This window comes from Mobula birostris, chromosome 8 (genome assembly GCF_030028105.1).
Source record: "Mobula birostris isolate sMobBir1 chromosome 8, sMobBir1.hap1, whole genome shotgun sequence".
Lineage (NCBI taxonomy): Eukaryota > Metazoa > Chordata > Chondrichthyes > Myliobatiformes > Myliobatidae > Mobula > Mobula birostris.
The window spans coordinates 5,712,619-5,738,620 of record NC_092377.1 but is presented as its reverse complement, the minus strand read 5'-3'; the positions used below and the strand labels follow the sequence as shown (position 1 = coordinate 5,738,620).

Sequence of the window (26,002 nt, the reverse complement as noted above, 5' to 3'; positions counted from 1 at the left end):
AGGATCTGTTCTGGGACCTCTACTTTTCGTGATTTTTATTAACGACCTGGATGTGGGGGTAGAAGGGTGGGTTGGCAAGTTTGCAGATGACACAAAGGTTGGTGGTGTTGTAGATAGTGTAGAGGATTGTCAAGGATTGCAGAGAGACATTGATAGGATGCAGAAGTGGGCTGAGAAGTGGCAGATGGAGTTCAACCCAGAGAAGTGTGAGGTGGTACATTTTGGAAGGACAAACTCCAAGGCAGAGTGCAAAGTAAATGGCAGGATACTTGGTAGTGTGGAGGAGCAGAGGGATTTCGGGGTACATGTCCACAGATCCCTGAAAGTTGCCTCACAGGTGGAAAGGGTAGTTAAGAAAGCTTATGGGGTGTTAGCTTTCATAAGTCGAGGGATAGAGTTTAAGAGTTGCGATGTAATGATGCAGCTCTATAAAACTCTGGTTAGGCCATATTTGGAGTACTGTGTCCAGTTCTGGTCACCTCACTATAGGAAGAATGTGAAAGCATTGGAAAGGGTACAGAGGAGATTTACCAGGATGCTGCCTGGTTTAGAAAGTATGCATTATGATCAGAGATTAAAGGAGCAAGGGCTCAAGGGTTCAATGTCCATTTAGGAATCGGATGGCAGAGGGGAAGAAGGCTTAAACACGTGCCTGTGAGCATCCGTTTGCAAGATGAGTTCTAAGGTATCGGAAAAGCCTGAAAGAGCTCGTAAGGGTGTTAGACTTAGCGTAAAACTAGACACAATTAAGCGTTTCGATCGTGGTGAACAAAGTAAGGACTAAGTGAGTTTGGCTTGTGGAAGTTGACGAAAATGATGTTGAAGAGGTTTTGGCATCCCATGACCAAGAACTGATAGATGAAGAGTTGATGCAATTGGAAGAGGAAAGGATAACAATCGAAACCGAATGAGTAATGATAAAGTATGACTTTAATTTTGAACTGGTACATTGGTTTAGGGGATATTTGCAGGATGGTTTGAGTGCTTACAAAGAACTGTATGATAGAAAAATGCTCGAGGCTCAGCAGTCAAGCAAGCCTTCCACATCAGCCACAGCAGACGATGAACCTCAACCTTCAACATTGAGGCGGGCATTCATAGGAGAAGATGAGCTGCCTGCTCTAATGGAAACAGACGACAAGATGACACCCCAGTGTCCCACCACCCCAACACCCAGGCCGCAGACAGATACCGATTCGCGGAGAATGCAGCAGTAGCCGGGAGACACACAGCACATCTTTAAGAAAAAAGCTGAAATAAACATGCTAATTAATTAGGTGCTGCCCGACATGTAATTGTCGGCCCAGATCAGAGGCAATGCAATCAGCACTGATCTGGGCCGATAATAACGTGCCGGGTGGCACCTGATTAATTAGCATGTTTATTTCGGCCATTTCCTTAAAGATGTGCTGTGTGCGTCCCGGCTACCACTGTACCCCTGCATGCTTTGCGGATCGGTATTGGTTTGCTGCCCAGAGGGTGGGGGCCACTGCACCACCTAAACTCCGACGACTCAGTCTAACACACCACCATCAGTGTGCTCCGCGCTTTCTCAATTCCGGTAAGTGATACTATACTGTACGTACATTATTTCTACTCTATATCGGCTGTGGATTTTTACGTGTTATTTGGTATGATTTGGCAGCTTCATAGCTTAAAGGTTACTGGAGAGCGCTTGCGCCGTGTTTTTGCTGACAGCGCTTGCATGAAATTTTCGCTATGGAGAACAGTTCAGGCAATGATTGTGGAAAAGTATTCCTACTTTATATAAGCTGTGTATTTATCATATCATTCCTGCTTTTACTATATGTTACTGTTATTTTAGGTTTTATGTGTTATTTGGCATGATTTGGTAGGTTATTTTTGGGTCTGTGAATGCTCACAAAATTTTCCCATATAAATAAATGGTAATTGCTTCTTCGCTTTACGACATTCCAGCTTACGAACCGTTTCATAGGAACGCTCTACCTTTGGATGGCGGGGGAAACCTGTATACGTACGTTGAATAGATTAAAGATCACACAAAAAACAGAAATATATATTTTTTAAAAAGTGAGGTAGTGTTTAAGGGTTCAATGTCCATTTAGGAATCGGATGGCAGAGGGGAAGAAGTTGTTCCTGAATCGCTGATTGTGTGCCTTCAGGCTTCTATATCTCCTACCTGATGCTGGATGTCCTTACTAATGGATGCGGCCTTTCTGAGACACTGCTCCTTGAAGATGTCCTGGGCACTTTGTAGACTAGTACCCAAGATGGAGCTGACTAAATTTACGACTCTCTACAACAGCCCCCCCCCCCCCCCCCCCCAAATCAGACAGTGTTGCAGCCTATCAGAATGCTCTTCATGGTACATCTATAGAAGCTTTTGAGTGTATTTGCTGACATACCAAATCTCTTCAAGCCAATAAAGTATAGACACTGCCTTGCCTTCTTTATAACTGCATCAATATGTTGGGGCCAGGTTAGATCCTCAAAGATCTTGACACCCAGGAACTTGAAACTGCTCACTCTCTCCACTTCTGATCCCCCTAAGGACTGGTATGTGTTCCTTCGTCTTACCCTTCTGGAAGTCCACAATCAGCTCTTTCATCTTACACACCTTGAGTGCCAGGTTGCTGCTGTGCCACCACTCCTCTAGTTGGCTTATCTCACTGCTGTAAGCCCTCTCGTCACCACCTGAGATTCTACCAACAATGGTTGTATCACAGCAAATTTATAGATGGTATTTGAACTATGCCTAGCCACAGAGTCATGGGTATATAGAGAGTAGAGCAGAGGGCTAAGCACACACTCCTGAGGTGCACCAGTGTTGATCATCAACGAGGAGGAGATGTTATCACCAATTCACAAAGGTTGTGGTCTTCCGGTTCATTTGCTTGATAAAACAATCTCTGGAACAACTGATCTGCTGAACTCAGATTTAACTCAGTTCGCATTTTAAGTTCTGAGAGCAAAGTCCAATCATTATCCCAACAAGGGAACAAATTCAAACATATCGCAGCTATATACAACTTGTTAGGCCACATTGGTACATTTGCACGCAGCTCTGGCAGTTACATTGCAGGAAGGTTTTGTAAAGGATGTAGAAGAGGTTCTCCTATGTTTCCTGGATTTGAGATAGTTAGCTATAAGGAGAGATTTGGAAAGCTTTTATTGTTTACTTTGGAGCTTCAAGAGGCTATGGGATGACCCAATAGAAGTGTTAAAATTACGAGGCATAGGTTAGGTAATTAGTGTCTTTCTCTTCATAGAAAATGCTGGAGGAACTCAGCAGGTCACGCAGCATCTATGTAAAGGAATAAAGAGCTGACTCTTGATACCTATCCAGTGTTATTTATTTATAGTGATACAATGCAAAATAGGCCCTTCTGGCTCTTTGGACCATGCCGCCCAGCAATCCCCCAGTTTAGTACTAGCCTACAGTAACCTGGGACAAATTACAATGACCAATTAACATACCAGGCCACACATCTTTGGATTATGGGAGGAAACTGATGCGGTTACGGGGAGAACGTACAAACTCCTTAAAGGCAACTGCATTGTGCTACCTCCCATGTATTACTATAGATTTCCAGCATCCGAAGAATCACATATATAATGTCTTTCTCCTTAGAGTGGAAATGCCAAATATCAGACTACACAAGGCAAGTAGTGGGTAAGTTAAAATATACATGTTGTAGTTTTCTTTAAATATTTATGGAGTGATAGTCCTGGACTACTTCCAGAAGAACTGTTGAAGCAGATACGAAGGTATCATTTAAGAGGCATTTACACAGATAAAGAGGCAGGGAGGGAGAGGTATGGACCATTTGCAGGCAAAATGTGCAGTTTAAATTGGCAACGTGGCTGGCACACACATCATGGATCAAAAGTCTATTCCTACGTGACTCTGATTTAGGTTTGTGCTCAAGATGAAAGGTCATGGACTATATTTATCTTTCAATTAATGTCACTGAAACATATGGCACTTGGCAAATACCCTTTACCCTTCCCACTAATCTGGCTTCACCTATCACCTTCTAGCTATTGTCCTTCCCCTGACATCTTCCCCCCTTCCTTTCCAGGCCCGAGGTAAGGACATGTCCCAAAACATCAACTGTCTGTTCACTTCCATGGATGCTGCCTGACCTGCTGCATTCTTCCAGCATTTTGTGTGTGCTACTACCATTGCTTGCTCAAATCATGAGCAGATGCACTGAATCTTGATGGTGTGGGTTCAAGGAGAGTCCATACAGAGTACTATGATCTTCTGTACTTTATTTGGTTGCTGCTTATCTATTGCTTTTAATAAATTTGTTCTGCCAAGTTTTTATTTTTCCTTTATCTGCAGAGCTAGTGTGGAAAACTTCATTCACCACAACACTGAACTGATTCCACAACCTACGGACCTCTCAAGGACTCCACAACTCATGTTCTAAGTGTCATTTATTTGCTACTTACTTAATTATTATTATTTAATTATTTTGTTATTATTTGATTTTGTTTCATATTTGTAGTTTGTCTTCTTTTGTACATTGGTCATTTGTCTGTCAGTCTTTGTGTGTAGTATTTCATTGATTCTGATCAACTGTGGTGACAAGAAAATGAATCTCAAGATAGTATATGGTGACATTCACCTACTTTGATAATATTTGAACTTTTGAAAATTCCTGCAATGCATCTGGCTCAGAGAGGGAAGTGCTTTGAACTGAGCCAATGCTCTGACATTTTAAGGTCATAGGTAACGCCACCATCTCACTCTCTCAATGAGATTGGAACAGAATTTGGGAAAGGACTGGGAAGGTCACTGAATGAAATTACTTACAATAACAAACATTTATGTTGACACCATTTCAGTTGAAGGCTCACACTGAAATACTGATAAAAGACTGCATCACTTTACATACAATGATTCAACATGCAATAAACGTACACATTGTAGATAGTTCAACCAAATTAATGAAAGCACCTGTGAAACCATCTAAAGTTCCATGGACATTTTATATGTCAATCAATCATTGCTGAAGCACTCACACAAGTCATTTACCAACTCACATTCTACACTCTTCTCCCTTCAGAATGCTAAGAAATGGTGGTGGAAAGGACTGTTCCACTGCAAATAATGCTTTGGGCCATGTGGGTAATCTAATATCCAAAACTATATGGGTCTCTGGCTACCGCCACATATCCAACTAATCCTCCTCCCCCACAGTCTAAAGACGTACCAATCAGTAGGTTAATCAGTCATTGTAAACTGACCTGTGATTGGGTTGATGGGCGTTGGGCTTGTTGGGCCTGTTCTGCTCTGTATATCTAAAATAAAATAAAAAAAATATTGCAAGGGCTAGTGATGCCTGCATCCTCTCCTGAACTAACACAGAAGCTGTAACTGGACTCAGTCAGTTACATTGGGATGGGCACAGTCCCAAAGTAGACACTATATTCAGCTCTCTCATGGGGAAAGATTCACAAGTGGACAGAGGTAAACTTTCAATGATGTGGTCAATGCCACTTCGAAGAAAAGCAACCTCCCTCCCGACTTTAAAGAATCTCTGACTCAAAACGGAAAGGATGTATTTGCATTTGTGATAGTATTCACGATGCAGACATACTTCTGGAGCAGAGAGGCCTTGTATTAGTGGAAACACACCAACCACCTACTCAGTTGATTTGCTGGTCATCATTTGGCCAACTGTTCCTACGTTGTCTGGTAGGTTACATTAAAACACACAAAACCAAGTCTTCACTGATCCAAGTCAGCATGCACCAAAAAACAGGTCAATACAGTTGTCACCGGGGTTGGGGGGCGGGGGTTGGTGGAGGGTGGAGAAGAGAGGGCCAATTCTGGCCTTTATGCTTTTGAGTTTACCAATCGCCTTCTCAAACATCTTCTCATTAGCATTAAGCAGCTGGGACAGTCTCTGGTTAGTGCTACCACTTGGGCTGCAGTTGCCTGTTGATGCCGCATTGAGAGCTTTGACTGAGTGCCAGTCTAGTTGGATTTTTCTCAACCATCCACATCTAAAAAGTGCTGGCACTCTACTTTCCAACATCTAAAGCTCTAAGACTGCTGTGTTTGGTTTCTATAAGTCACATTTACTTTCAGTTTGCCTTTGGGAGACATTTTTTTTGCCTGTATAGATCTTCAGCATCACTGAGGTCTTTTCTAATGGTAGCTCTGCAAACAGTCTGTTGCAGTCAGCCTCTGGAACTATAGACAAAGCTGACACTGTATCCAGCTCCATTATTAGTTTTACATCAGACACATCTATACTTTGCAGTTCTAAGTATGACAGCTCACCTTTGTCAAACTATGTGCTGTTTGATTCTGTTTCCCATTCGGTCACTTTTCGTAATTGCTTAGTTTTGTGTTCAGTTGGTTGTGCTTTTTGTCTACCTTGCACACTCTGTGACCTTGTCTGCGACACTTTCTGCAAACTTTTGCTTTGAACCAACAGTCATTTGCATCATGGGAAGATCTGCCACATTTTTGGCTTTTTGTACCATTCAGGGACATTTTGTGCATTTCACATTCTAACCTCTTTTTCTATAGTTCTGCTGCATTCTTTTCTGCAGTCTCCAACAATATTGAAATGGTCAATGCCTGTTTTAAGGTTAGGTCTCTTCCTGACAGTAGCTTATTTTAAGTGCTTTTATGCATGCCACATACAAGCCTGTCCCTTAATCCATCAGAAAGCCAATTTCTAAAGTGACAGTACTAGGAAAGTTTGCGCAGTTCTGCAAAGTATTCAGAAATGTTTTCATCCTTTGACTGGTTGGCAATAGACAATAGGTGCAGGAATAGGCCATTCGAGCCAGCACCGCCATTCACTGTGATCATGGCTGATCATCCACAATCAGTACCCCATTCCTGCCTTCTCCCCGTATCCCTTGACTCCACTATCTTTAAGAGCTTTATCTAACTCTATCTTGAAAGGATCCACAGAATTGGCCTCCACTGTCTTCTGAAGCAGAGCATTCCACAGATCCACAACTCTCTGGGTGAAAAAGTTTTTCCTCAACTCCGTTCTAAATGGCCTACCCCTTATTCTTAAACTGTGGCCTCTGGTTCTGGACTCCACCAACATCGGGAACATGTTTCCTGCCTCTAGCGTGTCCAATCCCTTAATTATCTTATATGTTTCAAGCAGATCCCCTCTTATCCTTCTAAACTCCAGTGTATGCAAGTCCAGTCGCTCCAATCTTTCAACATATGACAGTCCCACCATCCCAGGAATTAACCTCGTGAACCTACGCTGCACTCCCTCAATAGTAAGAATGTCCTTCCTCAGGTTTGGAGACCAAAACTGCACACAATACTCTAGGTGTGTCTCACCAGGGCCCTGTACAGCTGCAGAAGGACCTCTTTGCTCCTATACTCAACTCCCCTTGTTATGAAGGCCAACATGCCATTAGCTTTCTTCACTGCCTGCAGTACCTGCATGCTTACTTTCAGTGACTGATGAACAAGGACACCAAGATCTCATCGTACTTCCCCTTTTCCTAACTTGACACCATTCAGATAATAACCTGCCTTCCTGTTCTTGCCACCAAAGTGGATAACCTCATATTTATCCACATTAAACTATATCTGCCCACTCACTCAACCTGTCCAAGTCACCCTGCATTCTCATAACATCCTCCTCACATTTCACACTGCCACCCAGCTTTGTCTCATCTGCAAATTTGCTAATGTTCTCTGTGCCACTGGCTGCAACACAAGCCCAAAGCATGATTAATCCACCCCCGTGCTTAACAGTTGGAGAGGTGTTCTTTTCATGAAATTCTGCACCTTTTTTTCTCCAAACATATCTTTGCTCATTGCGGCCAAAAAGTTCTATTTTAACTTCATCAGTCCACAGGACTTGTTTCCAAAATGCATCAGACTTGTTTCGATTTTCCTTTGCAAACTTCTGATGCTGAATTTTGTGGTGAGGCCGCAGGAAAGGTTTTCTTCTAATGACTCTTCCATGAAGGTCATACTTGTGCAGGTGTTGCTGCATAGTAGAACAGTGCACCACCACTCCAGAGTCTGCTAAATCTTCCTGAAGGTCTTTTGCAGTCAAACAGGGGGTTTGATTTGCCTTTCTAGCGATCCTACGAGCAGTTCTCTCGGAAAGTTTTCTTGGTCTTCCAGACCTCATTGACCTCCACCATTCCTGTTAACTGCCATTTCTTAACGACATTACGAACTGAGGAAACGGCTACCTGAAAATGCTTTGCTATCTTCTTATAGCTTTCTCCTGCTTTATGGGCATCATTTATTTTAATTTTCAGAGCGCTAGGCAGCTGCTTAGAGGATCCCATGGCTGCTGATTGTTGAGACAAGGTTTGAGGAGTCAGGGTATTTATAAAGCTTTGAAATTTGCATCACCTGCCCTTTCCTAACAATGACTGTGAACAAGCCATAGCCCTAACAAGCTAATTAAGGTCTGAGACCTTGTTAAAAGTTATCTGAGAGCTCAAATCTTGGGGTGCCCAAACTTTTGCATGATGCTCTTTTCCTTTTTTTCCCCCACTCTAAATTGTACAAAACAAAAATAATACACTAATCTTGCTTAAAAAGTTGAAAAGAATGTTTCATCTTTAACTTTATGACTTTTAGAGATCAGTTCATCTTCTACTCACTTAACTATTCACAGTAACAAATTTTGACTCCGGGTGCCCAAACTTTTGCATGCCACTGTATGTCACCATACACAAGCCTAAGATACATTTTCTTGGGGGCATACTCAATAAATACAATAACCATAATAGAATCAATGAGAGACTGCACCAACAGGTGGACAACCAGTACTGAAAAGAGAACAATCTGTGCAAATACAAAAAGAAAGAAAAATTATAATAGTAAATAAAAAAACAATTAATTAATATCGAGAACATGAGATGAACAGTCCTTGAAAGTGAATCTATAGGTTGATCAGAGCCACTAAGAGATGAACTAAAAGACAAGTTAATTGTAACAGCAGACCCAATATAATAATTACTCAAAAAAAATCATTGTTTTCAGAACACAGGAACCAATCATCTTTATCTGCACTGAATGTTTGCTTTGCAGAATTTCTGGTCCTCAGTACAAAATGTCCAATGCAATACCCTAGCAATGACTGTGAAAGACAAACATTGCAAAAGGTGTTGAATTTTGAATCCTCTATCAGTACAGATAGCAGCATCAATGCAGTCAAAGTACCAGAATAAGATGGAACAGAGGAATCCAAAATTGAGTAAACATGGATCATCCCCATTTCTCACGTAGGATAGGCCTTGCACATTTAATTGAAGGAAATGACTGGAGCTGAAGGAAGAAGTTGTTGAACACCTAACAGGTTTAGCAAGACAAGTGAGGATCTCAGTAGAAGGGGACTGACTGCGCTTCTGCTCAAGAGCATCCTTAGGTGTAGGATTCGCAGTAGATGAGACATCTGGAACCAAGTAACTCAGTGGTAGATGGCAGCATCGGGGGATCATGCATGAAAGTGGGAAAGGAGAGAAAAAAAAGGAAAGAAATTTTTAAAAAATGGAAGTCGTCCTGGGGTGCAAGAAAGAGAACTATTGTTTCAGACTATCAGTACAATGCTCTTTGCGGATCTTGGGAAGGAAGATTATACATGTTTGCAGGACATGACTGAAGGCTATGCAGCAAACATTTTGCAATGGAATTATGAGTAGGGCTGGAAAATAATTTCCTCAATTTAATTTGGTCATAGTACACTGCAAGGTAGGAGATTATGTTCAAGCCTTTGCTGTAGAGATCAGTTTGACAAGCCACAAGATGCTCAACCTGCAACCTGTTTGCTAGTCGAGCAGTGCCACCGACTGAAGTATTGCGGGAGAAAATCGAACACTGAATTCTATCAGCAGCATCAAAAGAGCTCTACCAAAAGTTATTTCTCACAGGTTGGTGGCAGTTATTTAAAAAGGGAACTTTGAGGGCATTTGTCCATTGTACAGCACCTATCAGTGGCGTCAACAGAGCTCTACGAACTAAATAAATGTACAGAAGGGATAAGAGGAGCGGCTATTGTCGGGTGTAGGCCAGTGGTGAAAGTAGAAGCGGCAGGCTTTGATTCAAACCAGGCTTCGGGTCTGTGTAAAGCGTCTGTTAAGGTTTCCTTTTTGGTTTCTTTTCCCTCTCTTACTGCACCATTTAAATGGCTGTGGTGTGTTCTTCACACCGGATGTTGAAGAACTGGGAGACCCAGAGTCTTTCGGGGAACTACATCTGCATGAAGTGCATCAGGCTGCAGCTCCCTGAAGACCCACGTTAGGGATCTGGAACAGCAACTAGATGACCTTTGGCTTGTATGGGAGAGCGAGGATATAATTGATCAAAGTTACAGAGAAGTGGTCATTCCGAAGTTACAGAAGGCGAGTAACTGGGTCACTGTCAAGAGAAATGGAAATAGGCAGTTACAGCAGAGCACCCCTGTGGTCATTCCCTTCAAAAATAAGTATAACGCTTTGGATACTTTTGTGGGGGATGAGCATGGATCCATGGTACAGAAGGGAAAGAGAGAAATGTGAACAGGACACCCGGATGATATGTTGCCCCCCCAAGCCCAGGTTCAGGGATGTCTCATATTGCACCCACATTTTGGAGAGGGAGGGGAAGCAGCCAGATGTCTTGGTACATATTGGTACCAATGCCATAGGAAGGAAAAGCAATGAGGTCCTGAAAAGAGAATTGAGAGAGTTAGGTAGAAAGCTGAGAAGCAGGACCTCCTGGGTAGTAGTTTCTGGATTGCGGCTTGTACCACTCGCCAGTGAGGGTAGAAACAGGATGATTTGGCAGATAAATTTGTGGCTGAGAAGCTGGTGCATGGGGCAGGGCTTCAGGGTTCTTGGATAATTGGGATCTCTTCTGGGGGAGGTATGACCTGTTCAAAGGTGACAGGTTGCACCTGAACCCAAGGGGGACCAATATTCTCACAGGCAGATTTGTTAGAGCTATTGGAGAGGGTTTAAACTAACTTGGCAGGGTTGTGGGAACTAGAGTGATGGGACTCAGGATAGGACGGATGGTAAAAAAGTAAAGGCAGCGTGCAGTCAGGTTGTCAGGAAGGGCAGGCAGTTGATGGGACTTAGTTGCAACCAACAGGTTGAGTATCAAATTAATAGGGATGCAAAATCAAAAAGGATAGCAAATATGGTACTCAAAGTGTTGTATCTAAATGCATGTAATATAAGAAATAAGGTGGATGATCTTAGATTGCCAGTTATGATGTTGTGGCCATCACTGAATCGTGGCTGAGGACAGTTGAGGTTGGGAACTGAATGTCCAAGATTGCACATTATATCAGAGGGATAGGAAGGTAAGCAGAGGGGCTGGTTTGGCTCTACTGGTAAAGAATGGCATCAAATCAGTAGAAAGATGTGACATAGGATCTGAAGATGTTGAATCCTTGTGGGTTGAGTTAAGAAACTGCAAAGGATAAAGGATGTTGATGGCAGTTGTATACAGGCCTCCCAACAGTGGCTGGGAGGTGGACCACAGGTTACAACAGGAAATAGAAACGCAGGTCAATAGGGCAATGTTATGGTAGTCATGGGAGATTTTAACATGCAGGTTGATTGGGAAAATCAGGTTGGTAATGGATCTCAAGAGAGTGAGTTTGTTGAATGCCAAAGAGATAGCTTTTTAGAGCAGTTTGTCGTTGAGCCTACTAGGGGATCAGCTATACTGGATAGGCTGTTATGCAATGAACCGTAGGAGATTAGCATGCTTAGGAATCAGTGATCACAATATAATTGTGTTTAACTTGAAATTTGATATGGAGAAAGTAAAGTCTGATGTAGCAATATTTCAGTGGAGGAAGGGAAATTACAGTGGTATGAGAGACGCGTTGTCTAAAGTAAGTTGGAAGGAGCTGCTGGCAGGGATGTCAGCAGAGCAGCAATGGCATGCATTTCTGGGAAAAATGAGGAAGGTGCTGGACATGTGTATTCCAAAAATGAAAAAATACTGAAATGGTAAAATTGTACAACCGTTGCTAACAAGGGAAGTCAAAGCTATTGTAAACACAAAAGGGCATATAACAAAGCAAAAATTAGTGGGAAGATAGAGGTTTTTAAAAAACCTAGAGAGCAACTAAAAAATCATTAGGAGGGAAAAGATGAAATATGAAAGCAAGCTGGCAAATAATATCAAAGTGGATCGTAAAAGTTTTTTCAAGTGTGTTAAAAATAGAAGAGAAATGAGAGTGGATATAGAACCGCTAGAAAATGAGGCAAGAGAAATAATAGTGGGGAACAAGGCGATGGCCGATGAACTAAATGAGTATTTTGTGCCAGTCTTCACCGTTGAAGACACTAGCAGTATGCCAGATGTTGTAGTGTGCGAAGAAAGAGAAGTGGGTGCAGTTACTGTTACAAGAGAGAAGGTGCTCAAAAAACTGAAAGACCTAAAGGTTCATAACTCACCCGATCCAAAGGAACTGCACCCTCGGGTTCTGAAAGAGGCCGCATTAGATATTGTGGTGGCATTAGAAATGATTTTTTAAAAAATCAATGGACTCGTGCATGGTGCCACAGGACTGGAAAATTGCAAATGTTACTCCACTCTAAGAAAGGAAGAAGGCAGCAGAAAGGAAAGTTTAGACCAGTTAGCCTGACCTCAATGGTTGGGAAGGTGTTGGAGTCAATTGTTAAGGCTCAGGTGATGGAATACTTAGTGACACAGGACAAGGCAGTACAAAGTCAGCATGGTTTCCTTCAGGGAAAATCCCGCCTGACGAACCTGTTGGAATTCTTTGAGGAGATTACAAGTAGGAAAGATAAAGGAGATGTAGTGGATGTTTTGGACTTTCAAAAAGCCTTTGACAAGGTGCCACACATGAGGCTGCTTACCAAGTTAAGAGCCCATGGTATTATAGTAAAGTTATTGACATGGTTAGAGTATTATGCAGTATATAAATGATTTAGATGATGGAATAGATGGCTTTGTTGCCAAGTTTGCAGAGAGTGTTGAGGAAACAGGTAGGATGCAGGAGGACGGAGACAGATTAGGATAATGGACAAGAAAGTGGCAACTGAAATACAATGTTGGAAAATGCACGGTCATGCACTTCGGTAGTAGAAATAAATGTGTGGACTATTTTCTAAGCGGGGGGTAAATCCAGGAATCTGAGATGCAGGGGGACTTGGGAGTCCTTGTGCAGAACACCCTGAAGTTTAACTTGCAGGTTGAGTCGGTGGTGAGGAAGGCAAATGCCATGTTAGCATTCATTTCAAGAGGTCTAGAATACAAGAGCAAGGATGTGATGCTGAGGCTTTATAAGGTCACTGGTGAGGCCTCACCTTGAGTATTGTGAACAGTTTTGGGCCCCTCATCTTAGAAAAGATGTGCTGGCATTGGAGAGGGTCCAGAGGAGGTTCACAAGGAAGGATGATTCCAGGAATGTAATGGTTATCATACGTGGAACGTTTGATGGCTCTGGGTCTGCACTCACTAGAATTCAGAAGGATGAGGGGGGGATCTCATTGAAACCTTTCAAATGTTGAAAGGCCTAGACAGAGTAGATGTGGAAAAGATGTTTCCATGGTGAGAGTCTTGGACAAGAGGACAGAGCCTCAGGATAAAGGGGCGCCCTTTCAAAATAGATGCGGAGAAATTTCTTTAGCCAAAGGGTGGTGAATTTGTAGAATCTGTTGCCACCTGCAGCTGTGGAGGCCAGGTCTTTGGGTGTATTTAAGGCAGAGATTGATAGGTTCTTGATTGGACATGGCATCAAAGGTTACAAGGAGAAGGCCGGGAACTGGGGTTGAGGAGGAGAAAAAAAAGATCAGCCATGAAGGAATGAATGGCTGAGCAGCCTGATGGCCTAATTAAGCTCCTATGTCTTATGGATCAACTATTGGGGGGTTCTGTACTCAGCAAATCATGCACACTCTCTCATTGGTAGGGGAGTTTGTTGCCGATTCTTGAGTCGGAGAACTCAGGAAAAAAACGACGCGGCAGATTTTAACACCGCATATCAGTGAATTGTTTGTCCTTGTTGGTCTCCCTTCTTGCTGTGAAGAGGGAACACCTCTTTGTTCGTTTATTAGGGAGAAAAAGAGCCTGTGGTGGGTCAAATTGTCATGTGAACAATTAGTTTTTTTTAAACAGCAGATCATGGACTTTCTTGGGGACTTTGCCATTGCTTTGTTGATGGGTGGAGGAAGCTGATGCCTTTTTTTGCTGAAGTAGAGGAGGGTGGTTGCTTTGCTGCTGCTTAAGCATGTGAGGGGGAGTGGCGAGGGTTTGGGATTCTAATGTTTTTACTGCTGGTCATTCTTTGGGACACTCTACTGTTTTTGTGAATGTCCACGAAGAACAAGAATTCCAAGTTGTACATAGTATACATTCGTTGATATTAAATGGAATTATTGAACATGGGAACACAAGCACCTACAAATAGCACACCATTCTGACTTCGGTCTATATCCTGGAAATCCCACCAATGTGGGATAACCTTTACCTTACCTTCTAAATGGCAAATAGGGATCAGTAATAAATTCCAGATCCCACACATGAAATACCTAAGTGTTATTCTGAATGAAATCTTATTTTGAGTAAAATACACAAAACACTGGAGGAACTCAGCAAATTAAGCAGCATCTATGGAGCAGAATAAACTGTCAATGCATTGGGACAAGACCCTCCATCAGGACTTCAGTCTTCAACCCGAAACATCAACTGTTTTCTCCCCTTTATGGATGCTGCCTGACTTTCTGAATTCCTTGAACATCTTGTGAGTTGCTCAAAAATTTCAGCATCTGCAGAATGTCGTTTAAAATTTTGTTTTCAAATGCCTTCTGGTGCACGTTGAAACATTACACTATGGAGGATTTACTAAATATAACATCAGCACAGCTCAAAAACAGATCATTCTGTTCCAACACAACCTGATCACCATTTGTGTGAGAAACAAACCTCCTACAACTCTCCCAAAATAGAACTGAATGTCAGCACTTCGCTTTCCCTTTTCAAAACCTCCTTATTGTTAATTATTCTGCATGTTTTTCTTTGCCTTGGACTTCCTCGTTGCCTATTTTCACATTAACTATTTACTCCAAACTGATAGGATTCAGCTAGCTTTGAATAGTTCTATCAAATGTTTGGCAAATGGTGGAAATAGTGGTCCTGTGCCAATCTTTGTGGTGTGAGATAGCAAGTTTGATACATAAGCAGACCAGCCCTTTATTCTGCTAATTCAGCAACATGATATGCTATTTCACTGACATATACAAAACTTTCAGAGAATATGGCATGATGGATTGGTGTGGGAGAACAATTCCTTGACAGATGTCTCTGGGATCAGGGAGTACAAGTGGAATACCATTTTGAACTGATATCATGAACTCAAATTATAGAAGAGTGCAGCACAATACAGAATCTTCAGCCAACTCTTTAACCAACTACATGATCAATTGAACCCTTCTCTCCTACACAATTCATGACCTTCCTTTGTTCCCTTATACTTAAGACTTTCTGCAGTCTTATATCAGTCATGCACTTCCCACTGTGTGTAAAAAAAACACTACCGTGATATCTCCTCTAAACTTTCCTCCAGTGATCTTGAAAGAATGTACTCTGGTATTAGCCATTGCTGCCCTGGGATAAAGACGCTGACTGCCCACTCTGTGCATTCAATAACCTTCTACATTGCAATCAAATCGTCTCTCCTCTTCCTTCACTCAACCTGACCAGATAACATACTCTCTAATCCAGGCTCCTGGTAAATCTCCTCAGCACCCCCTCTTAATGATTCCAATATCCTTCTTATAATAAGCTGACCAGAACTGAACACAATATTCAAGTGTGGTAAAACCAGTTTGAAAGAACTGCAAAGTTTATATCGCAGCTCATAAATGCAATCTCCTGACTGATGTAGTCCAACACACCATATGCCTTCTTAATCAACCTATCAACCTGTGTGGCAATTTTGAGGGATCTATGGATATGGAACCCAAGAACCCTCTGTTCCTCCACATGAGAAATATCTGCAGTGATAACTTGTCCAAATTCTATTTTCTGGGGGCCTGGAGACTCAGTTGTTGACTGCTTAATACAATGACAGATGTTTCGCAGATATTTGAGTCAGGGTATTACTGAAAATCACTGAGTCTTCCAGTAGTTGTTGAAGTAGGCATTATGATCAGTACAAACAGAGGGTCTATTCCTATGCAGTACCAGTCTTAATGTGAGAGTCATTACGCAATGCAGCAAGAATACAAGCCCTTTGGCCCAACCAGTCAGAATCTTTCCCTAGGATAGAAACATCAAACACCTGAGGACACCCAAGGTTAGAGGGAGGGGAGGGGATAAGTTTAAGGATAACGAGGGATAAGAATTTTCTTTTTGCACAGAGTAGCAGGTGCCCGCGATGAATTACCCAGGGTAGTACTGGATTCTGGCAGTTTGGTAGAGTTAAGAGGCTTTTAGATAAATGCATGAACATAAGAAAATAAAGGAAGTTCAAAGATACACAAGTCAATGAGCGTAAAATTGCATTGAGATCAGCACAACATTGCAGGCTGAACAGTTTGTCCGGTGCTGTATTGCTCTATGTTCTGACCACCATGCCCACCCACCTATCTCCTTTGCTTCCTCAGATGCTGGTCAGCCCACTGATGTCCCCAATCAACTTGTTTTTGTCGCCAGAACCTGTATCCACAAAGTGTTAGTCATAGTCATAGTTTATTGATCCTGGGGGAAATTGGTTTTTGACACAGTTGCACCATAAATAATTAAATAGTAATAAAACCATAAATAGTTAAATAGTAATATGTAAATTATGCCAGGAAATAAGTCCAGGAGCAGCCTATTGGCTCAGGGTGTCTGACTCTCCAAGTGAGGAGTTGTAAAGTTTGATGGCCACAGGCAGGAATGACTTCCTATGACACTCTGTGTTGCACCTCGGTGGAATGAGTCTCTGGCTGAATGTACTTCTGTGCCCAACCAGTCCATTATGTAGTGGATGGGAGACATTGTCCAAGATGGCATGCAACTTGGGACAGCATCCTCTTTTCAGACACCACCGTCAGAGAGTCCAGTTCCATCCCCACAACATCACTGGCCTTACGAATGAGTTTGCTGATTCTGTTGGTGTCTGCTACCCTCAGGTTAACCGCAGGTGCTTTGGTACATCACTGAAGAATCTTGATATTTTGTACAGATGTAGCATGGGGAGTATTTGAACTGGTTCCAACTCCAATATGGGATGGAGGAACAATTGCACAGGATTAGAAAATACTGCAGAAAGTTGCAAACTCAGTCAGCACCATCTTGGATACTAGCTTCTGCAGCATCTAGGACATCTTCAAAAGGCGGTGCCACAAAAAGGTGGCATTAAGGACCCTCATCACCCCTTCTCATTGCTACCATCAGGGAGGTGGTACAGGGGCCTGAAGCCACACTCAACGTTTTAAGAACAGCTTTTGCCCCTCTGCCATCAGATTTCCAAATGGACACGCTACCTATCCGCACAACTTACTTTTTAAAAAAAATTCATTGTATCTTTTAACAATTTTTATGCTGAAAAACAACAAATTTCTTGACACAGATCAGTGACAATAAACCTGATTCTGATTCAGATGGTGGAGAAGTGGGCTTGGAGGAGTCGGATGTGGAAGTGTTGCTTCACATCTCAATAGAATGTAGGGAATGCCTGAGATGTACTTCACTGGACTACAAGCACGTCTTGAATCAAATCCAGTTTATTGTCCCTCTGCACAAGTGCAGAGACGTACAGATACAGAATCAGAAGTGTTTGGGTGGAAACTGACAGGAAGGAGGACAGAAAAAATGGATATAGATAAGTCACCAAAGCCAGCTTTAGTGTTGGCACCTGGGAAACTGGGCTTTGCTGTGGTTATACTGCCTGATGAGATTCAACCAAGAAGCACTTCATCAAGCACCACAAAAGTAGGCACCCTATACACCACAAAAGGCAGGATCACCCAGTCTCCACCACCTCAATAAGACTTCCCATTCTGACATGACTGCTCATGGATTCCTCTGTGGCCACACTCGCATTGGAGGAGCAACACCTCGTATTCTGTCTGGATAGCCTCCAAGACTGGATAGTCTTGACCCAAAACGTCGACTGTTTATTCTTCTCCATAGATGCTGTCTGACACAAGTTCCTCCAATATTTTGTGTGTGTTGCCCTGGAATTCCAGCATCTGCAGAATCTCTTTTGTTTTTGATAGTACAAATATCAATTTCCCCAACACTGGGAATTCTTTGTCTCATTTCTCATTCCCTATTCGGGCTCCCCTCTCACACTTCCCTCTTCACCTACCACCTCCCCCTGGTTCCCCTCCTCCTTCCCTTTCTCCCATGGTCCACTCTCCTCTCATAAGAACATAAGAAATAGGAGCAGGAGTAGGTCATCCGGCTCGTCAGCTCTGCTCCACCATTCAATAGGATCGTGGCTAACCTGGCCATGGACTCATCTCCACCTACCCGCCTTTTCCCTCTAACCCTTAATTTCACTACTATGCAAAAATCCATCCAACCTCGTCTTAAATCCGTTTACTGAGGTAGCCTCCACTGCTTCATTGGGCAGAGAATATCACAGCTTCACCACTTTAGGGATAGCAGTTCCTCCTCATCTCTGCCCTAAATTTACTCCTCCAAATCTAGAGGCCATGTCCCCAAGTTCAACTCTCACTGACCACTGGAATCTGTAGGATCTCCTCTCATCCTTCTGAATTCCAGCAAGTACAGTCCCAGGCGACTCAATCTGTCCTCATAGTCTAACCTCCCCATCTCTGGAATCTCATAGTCTAACCCAGATGTAGGCTGGCTGCCGCCCAGAACAGGCTGAAATCGGTTGTTCGTACACACACCCAAACACACCATGAAAGAAACTAATACCGAACCCTCGGCTCTTCACCCGCCCCCGACAGGATACAGTTTACCTGAAGCCGCAGACGAGGGATACGGCGTCTGAAGAAAAGCGAAACGCTCGCTGCAGCGGTTCAGGCAGGAAGGGGCGGAACCTGCGGATCGGATGCCGCCCTGCGGGTCGTTAGCAGGTCAGGCCGTCACTTGAGATTGACAGCCTATCAGACAAGCAAGCACCTCGGATTAATTAACCCCGCCCCTATCACTTCGGATTGACAGACAGAATTGCCAATAAAACTAACCAGCGGCCCAGATTGCCGGCCCCAGCCACTAATCGGGCCGCGAACTTTGAAAGGCGTGATTTTTTAATGAACGCCCCATTGCTCGCTGATTGGCTGGCAGGTGGGAGACGGGTTAGCGGGTGCAGGACGCGCGGAGGAAGCGAGCTGGTGTGTTCCGGGCCCGGTGAGTGTCCGTTGTGCAGGTTAGCGTCCGGGGCGCCTCACTCCTGGTGTCCGTGTACCCCTGAACGACCGGGTCAGCCACTGCTCTCTTAATGTCCGCGCTGGGCGTGGGCGTGTGTGCATTAGAAAGTTGCAACGTTGAAACCTTCAAGCGGGCATGGAGGCCACTCGTGCCCGAGAGGGGCACGGTGTGGTAGTATTAGGGCCTGCGGACTGGGGGTGAGTGGGGTCTAGGCTGGTCTGGGTGCTGGAGGTTTAGAGGCTGCGTTTCAGTTAACGGGTTTCGTAAGAGTGCCTGTAGCCTGTCAGTGACTGACATTGAACTTCTGCCCCCGGCTCGCTAACTCTTTCCCAATTTGTACTCAGCGGCCATCGCCCCGTACCCTTGGCACCCTGTTAAACACGTGCTTATTTCTTTTTCAGAATCCTCTTGTTCTCTCCGTTGATCTCGGTCTAAAAACTGCGAATTCTTGAGTACCTGTCTTTTCTGAAGACTATATTTGTACAAACGTTAAATCTGCCTGCATATAATACCATAGGAATAGAATCAGGCCATTCAGCCCGCCAAGTCTGTTCTGCTACTCCATCATGGCTGATTCATTAGCTCTCTCAACCTCATTCTCTTGTCTTCTCCCCGTAACCTTTGATACCCTGACTAATCAAGAACCGATCAAACTCCACTTTAAATATACCCAGTGACATCTCCTTCACAGCTGTCTTTGGCAATAAATTCCACAGATTCACCATCCCCTGGCTAAAGAAATTCCTCCTCATCTATTCTGAAGGGACATCCTTTCATTCTGAGCCTGTGCCCTCAAATCGTAGACTTCCCACTGTAGGAAACATCCACCTTAGCTTGGCCTTTCAGTATTCGATAGGTTTCAATGAGATCACCTCCTCATTCTTCTAAACTTCAGCTGGTACAGGCCCAGAGCCATCATCCACTGTATTTTACCCTTTCAATATTCATAGATTTCAATGAAATTCCTCCCTCACTCATCTAATATACAGCAAGTACAGGCCCAGAACGATCAATGCATTTCATTCCTGACATTCTTGTGAACCTTCTGGACTCTCTTCATTTCAGCTCCAGAACAGACTCCATAGCTTCTCTTCTCTTTGGTGCACAGTTTACACAGTTTGTATGTCTTGTCATTTGGTGTTACTCCTGAGGAGAACTTTGGGTTATTTTTGTTACATTTGAATTGTGGATCTTGATGGAGAAAATGTTTCTTCTAGTGGAAGAACGTGGAGCATGTGCAAGCACAGGTAAAGTGATCTTCTTTTAGCAGAAGGTTGTGGGTCTTTGTGTTCTTCCTGCAAGGTGTGGTATTTTTGAAGCGGGTGGATCTTTGATAAGTGAAGGGGTGAAAAATTATTTGGCATTGGCAAGAATAGGAGGGGGGTGTGAAAAGCTACTGGGGGTTTGTAGGAGTGGGAGGGGGTGTGTAAAGCTACTAGGGGTCAGCAGGAATGGGAGAGGGGGTGTGAAAAGGTGGGGGTTGGAGGGTTTATGTGAGAGGGTGAAAAAGTTGAGAGGCATTGATCGTGTGGATAGCCAGAGGCTTTTTCCCCAGGGCTGAAATGGCTAATGGCATAGTTTTAAGGTGCTTGGAAATAGGTACAAGGAGGATGTCAGAGGTAAGTTTTTCAGTGGTTTGTGCCTGGAATGCACCACCAGTGATGGTGGTAAGGGTGAATACAAGAAGATGTTGGGTACATGGAGCTTAGAAAAATAGAGGGGAATTTTAGGCAGTTTCTAGAGTAGGTTATATGATCGGCACGACATTGTGGGCCAACGGGCCTGTAATGTGCTTGTAGATTTCTATGTTTAAAAAAAATTACTGGGGGGGGTTGATGGAAAAGCAGTGTGGAAAGCTACTGGGGGGGTGGGTAGGAATTTAAGGTAGACATTACAGTCATGTCAACCATTATCTTTTCAAACAGTAGTGTTGTCGAGGGGTTCAGTGGCTGCCTCTTAATTCTTATATTAGTAGAGGCTGTTTCCTGTACTGGAGAATGGGGATTTCACAGAGAATGTTGTCCAAGTATAATGCATTGCACTGCCCTGGGTTGGTTTCTATCAGCTGTTGTTCTGTGGAGACTTGATGTTTATACACTCCCTTTCAGGTTGGGGTCTGTGTTTGAAGTCAAGTTTAGTTGTTGTTCAACCATACACGAGTTCTAATGAGTACAGCCAAACGAAACGGCATTACTTTCTAGCCAATAGGCAAAACACAGTACCAATAGTCATACACAGCACAAGGCACATAAAAGATAGCAGTAAGCATACAATCTCTCAAAAACTATAATATAGTCTAAGACCCCAAGTCCATGGACATGACAAGAGTAAGCCTGCAGTCGCATGCAAATCAGCTTGTCTTCCACCGAGCAAACGCAAGAGGGCAGCATCGACACCAACGTGGACGGCGCACCACGGTGCCTCTGGCACTGACTCCGATAGATCTCACCTGGGCAGGGGCAAACGGGCAACACTGCAGCATGAGGCCGAGTCCTTACTACAACTGAGGCCATGCAGTTCCCCGCTGTCAGTCCCACCAATAAACCACTGAACTCAACTTGAGCATTCTACATTACCAGCGTCCAGCAGCGTATTGCAATCACATGGAAAACGATTTTAAGACTGTTACTTGCTGATAAGCTGCACTCTGCTTTTGGGCACTACCTGTGATGCCGCTCAGTAGCAGGCAGCACCAGATGCAGCTTCGGGATCAAGCAACTTGTGATGGAGTAGACCTGCAGTGCTTCAAGTTCTTAACGTCCAGCACTGTCCTGTGATTGTATAAAGGATGTTTAAAAGCTTACTGGAATTTAATGTCCGTAGTTTGCTGTTGTGTGCTGGGTTTCACTTTAATGTGAAGTTCCCTGCACGCCAGATACTTTGCTAGAATTCTTCAACCAGTTGGCCATGCAAGAGCCTCTGGTCATGGTCGAGATTGGTTTCTAGTTGTTTAACAAACAGCACCTGAAAAGTATTCTAGTTTTATGGGAGAGTCAGGAGAACAGACAAAAAGGGTGAGGAGTGGCTAGATACTGATCTCAATCATTGAAATGTTCCCACAACCAATGGACTCACTTTTAAGGAGTCATCACCTCATGTTCTCATTATTTATTTATTTATTTATTATTTCATTTTGTATTTGCAGTTTGTTATCTTCAGCACACTGGTTGAATGCCCTAGTTAGACAGTCTTTCATGGATTCTGCAATGGTTACTGTATAGATTTGTTGAGTATACCCACAAGAAAATGAATCTCAGGGTTGTGTATGGTATATGCTCTTTGATAATAAATTTTACTTTGAGCCTTGAGGGTCTGGCTATGTTTGAGGAAATTTCAGAATGTAAAAAGAACAAATGTTTGTAGAGAAACATTTGGAGCAAATCTGAGGGGAAAAACAATACTGGAGGAATTTAGTAGGTCAGGCAACACCTATGGAGAGGAATGAACAGTTGATGTTTTGGGCTGAGACCCTCTGTTTGGACTGGAAAGGAAGGGAGAAGAAACCAATAAAAAGATGGGAGGTGAAGGGGCACAAGCTGAATAAGAGTCCATTATTCAGGGTACTTGGAGTCACATGAAATAGGCCAAAGTCACCAATCTCTTGTCCTAAAATGTCAACTGTTTGTGCCTCTCCATTGATACTGTCTGACATGCTGTGTTCCCCCACCATTTTCTGTGTGTTCCTTTTAGATTTCCAGTTTCTCTCATGTTTATGACTTTGAACAACTTGGATTCTCTCAGATGATTTACCATTGTGCCCCAGTGGAGTCATAATGGACATGTAATCATTGGACTGGGCTGCTAGGAGGTAATGAAAGAGCATGCTGTACTTTGGCCTAGACCAAGGAAATTAGATGGCTTGATCTGTGGAAGTTGGAAGAGTTTCTCCAGAACATTCTGGTGCAATTCTAAACTGTCGACATAGAGAGCATCTTCACAGCAGCCATTACTTTCTGCTTTGGTGCAGCATCCTTTAAGAATATACAAAAACTACAACAAACTGTCCGGTTAGTGGAAAACGTCATTGGTTGTAGTCTACCATCACTGCAGGACTTATATGTGTACAGAACAAAGAAATGGTCAGGAAAAACCATTGCAGAGACTACCCAGCCTGCAAACTGCCTTTTCCAAACTCTCCCTTCTGGAAAGTGCTTTAGAGCTCTCAGAACAAAACTTCACAGATACTGCAAAGTTTTTATTCCCTCAAGCAGTTAATCTGATCAAGTGTTCTGGTTACCCAACCCCTCTTCCTATTACCTCTGTCACTGAACTTTATACCACTTTTTATGGTGCTGTTTACAGTGTAAATACAAGCTGGTATTTATGCACATTTTATTCCGTATCTGTTCTAACTTTATATTACTATTCTTTATAATTTTGAATGTTGTTCCGTGTTGTGCCAATGCACCACAGCAAGTTCCTAATTAATACACGTACTGATAGGACGAATAAAGTTCAAGGAGGAGGTACAGGAGACTGAAGACCCACACTCCACGTTCTAGGAACAGCTTCTTCCCCTCTGCCATCAGATTTTTGAATATTCCATCAAACCATGTGTACTACCTCACTTTTTTTCTGCTCTCATTGTATGACTTGGTTCTTTTTAAAATATGATTGTAATTTATAGTCTTATTATGTATTGCATTGTACTGCTACCTCAAAAAACAAATTTCATGACATATACCGGTGATATTAAACCTGATTATGGCTCAGACGTAGATCCTTGAAAAACTGGAAAATTGCAGAAGGGGAGGGAGAGCATCTAATTGTTTTCATGTATGTAAGGGGGTTTCGTCTTTTATGTTACTGCGTAGGCTAATTAAAATGGCTTCTTTGTTATGTTAAACGCTGAGAAACTTCTTGTGCTAGTAGCTTGTTTTGGGTTAGACTGATAAGATGTTATGAATCAATTGCGATAGTTATGTTTTTGGTGTGTCTGTAAGATATTGTATGCGCAGGGTTTTGGGAGAGATGGCGGGAGAGAGAGACCGAGGATGGACCAGGTGCTGTGAGTCCGCTAACGGGGTTGGACCCCGAGCGGGGCGTTTGGCGTGGAGAGGAGACTGAGACGGACTCGTGTGGAGCGTCTGGTCAACCACCGTTGTTGGTCCCAGGCGGCCGGTCGAGGTGGTCCGAGGGGTCGCAGGGTGAAGAAGGGTCCTGAGCTCCAACTGTTTGTGCACGAAGAGATTGAACTTTGATAAGTGTGGCGCATTTTATTTTCCTTTTATATTTTATTCTCTATTAATTATATAGTTCCAGTAATATCTATAAACTGTAAATCATTTAATCGTATCTGGTGTATTGTCTGTTATTTGGGCGGGGTGGGGTACATCACACAGCATCCACACAAACTAATTACCCAGTTTGGCGGGGCCGAGGGCTGTTTCCCTGGACGACAGCGAGCTGAGCGACCCTAAGGGTGGGGGGGGGGGGGGTGCTACATGTAAATAGGAGCTAGTGATTTAAGAAAAGGAGACTTGCCTGCAGGAGAGGGTAGACAACTATCTAATCAGCAGTGATACAACACTGGAGGAATGTGGGTTATATTTACAGCAGGGGATGCAATTAGCAGTGAAGATGGCACTGGCGTAACACAGTCATGCTGTACTGGCAGCAAACAAAACTACTAGCTACTCTAATAATTAAGCTTTTTCTGGGCTATAATCACTGCGATCAGCAGCCTGTGATTTTCCATTGGGAGCTGTGCCTCTGAGATGTCTGTACAACCTGGCATTTTTGCAGTGTTCTGGGGGATTTGGCGAACTGGAGTCTTGGGATGTTATCTTTTTTAACTTCAAACCATTAAAATAATTCAAGGGAGTCCAAAAATGAGTGTACTTGAAGCAAGCTACGCATTTATCAAGTCGTATCGTGATGATGTATGCAATGAACGTGTTTTAACCAAGAACCTGAAATAAATTATTGAAGTGAAGAGGAAAGCTTAATCAGCCAACGTGTATACAAGATTGCTCAAATATTATCAAATATAAAACACGGGGGTGGGGGTGCAGATACAACCATGGCATCCCTTGCGAGAGTGTAATTGGGTCTGGATCAAAGTGGTGGGCCAGGGTCTGAGAACGAGGAGCAAGATGATATTTAGCCAGATTGAAGAGGTTGGAGTGATGGGGGTGTGGGATGGCAGTGTTTCTCTCGCTATACAATGAGGTTTACTCGACTTTGCAGCTGTGGCCTGCAACCATAAGCACTTAACTCAGCACTGAATTGACTCTGTGGCTATGGCCTGCAGCCATCAGGCTTCTGGACTGATTGTATTGCTGAACTGGCTCTGTGACTGTGGACTCTGTAGCTCATGTTCTGAATGTTATTTGTTTACTTTTTTTTTACAGTTTTCGTCACTTGTTCTTTATTTTCGCACACTAGATATTAGATGGTCTTTGAGTGTGTGTGCTTTAATGGGTTCTAATGCGTTTCTTAGTTTTGTAGCTGCCTGTAAGAAGATGAATTACAAAGTTATATACAGTGCCTTTAAATATTCACCCCCCCCCAGAAGTTTTCATGTTTTATTCTTTTACAACATTGAATCACAGTGGATTTAATTTGACTTTTTGACACTGATCAACAGAAAAAGACTTGTGTCGGGGAAATCAGATCTCTACAAAATGAACTAAATTAATTGCAAATATAAAACACAAAATAATTGATTACGTAAGTATTTACCCCTTTTAATACGACACC

At 43.1% G+C, this 26,002-nt stretch overlaps 2 protein-coding genes across 6 annotated transcripts in view; one reads left to right on the top strand and one right to left on the bottom strand.

The window, feature by feature from the left end:
• Positions 1-18,972, bottom strand: part of LOC140201125 (butyrophilin subfamily 1 member A1-like) — a 76,998-nt gene extending 58,026 nt beyond the window's left edge. Inside the window, exon 1 of the mRNA XM_072264751.1 lies at positions 18,889-18,972. The gene's annotated coding sequence lies outside the window, so the exon portion shown is untranslated. The remainder of the gene's footprint in view (positions 1-18,888) is intronic.
• A 236-nt stretch (positions 18,973-19,208) lies between these two features.
• Positions 19,209-26,002, top strand: part of LOC140201124 (butyrophilin-like protein 8) — a 61,928-nt gene continuing 55,134 nt past the window's right edge. The window contains exons 1-2 of one of the 5 annotated variants that reach the window (XM_072264747.1): positions 19,381-19,497; positions 20,518-20,547. In XM_072264747.1, coding sequence (XP_072120848.1) covers positions 19,436-19,497; positions 20,518-20,547 — 92 coding nt within the window. In that variant the 5' untranslated portion in view covers positions 19,381-19,435. Of the gene's footprint in view, positions 19,280-19,330; positions 19,352-19,380; positions 19,498-20,517; positions 20,548-26,002 lie in introns of those variants that run through there. The other 4 variants (XM_072264746.1, XM_072264745.1, XM_072264749.1 and 1 more) reach the window with 4 other exon arrangements.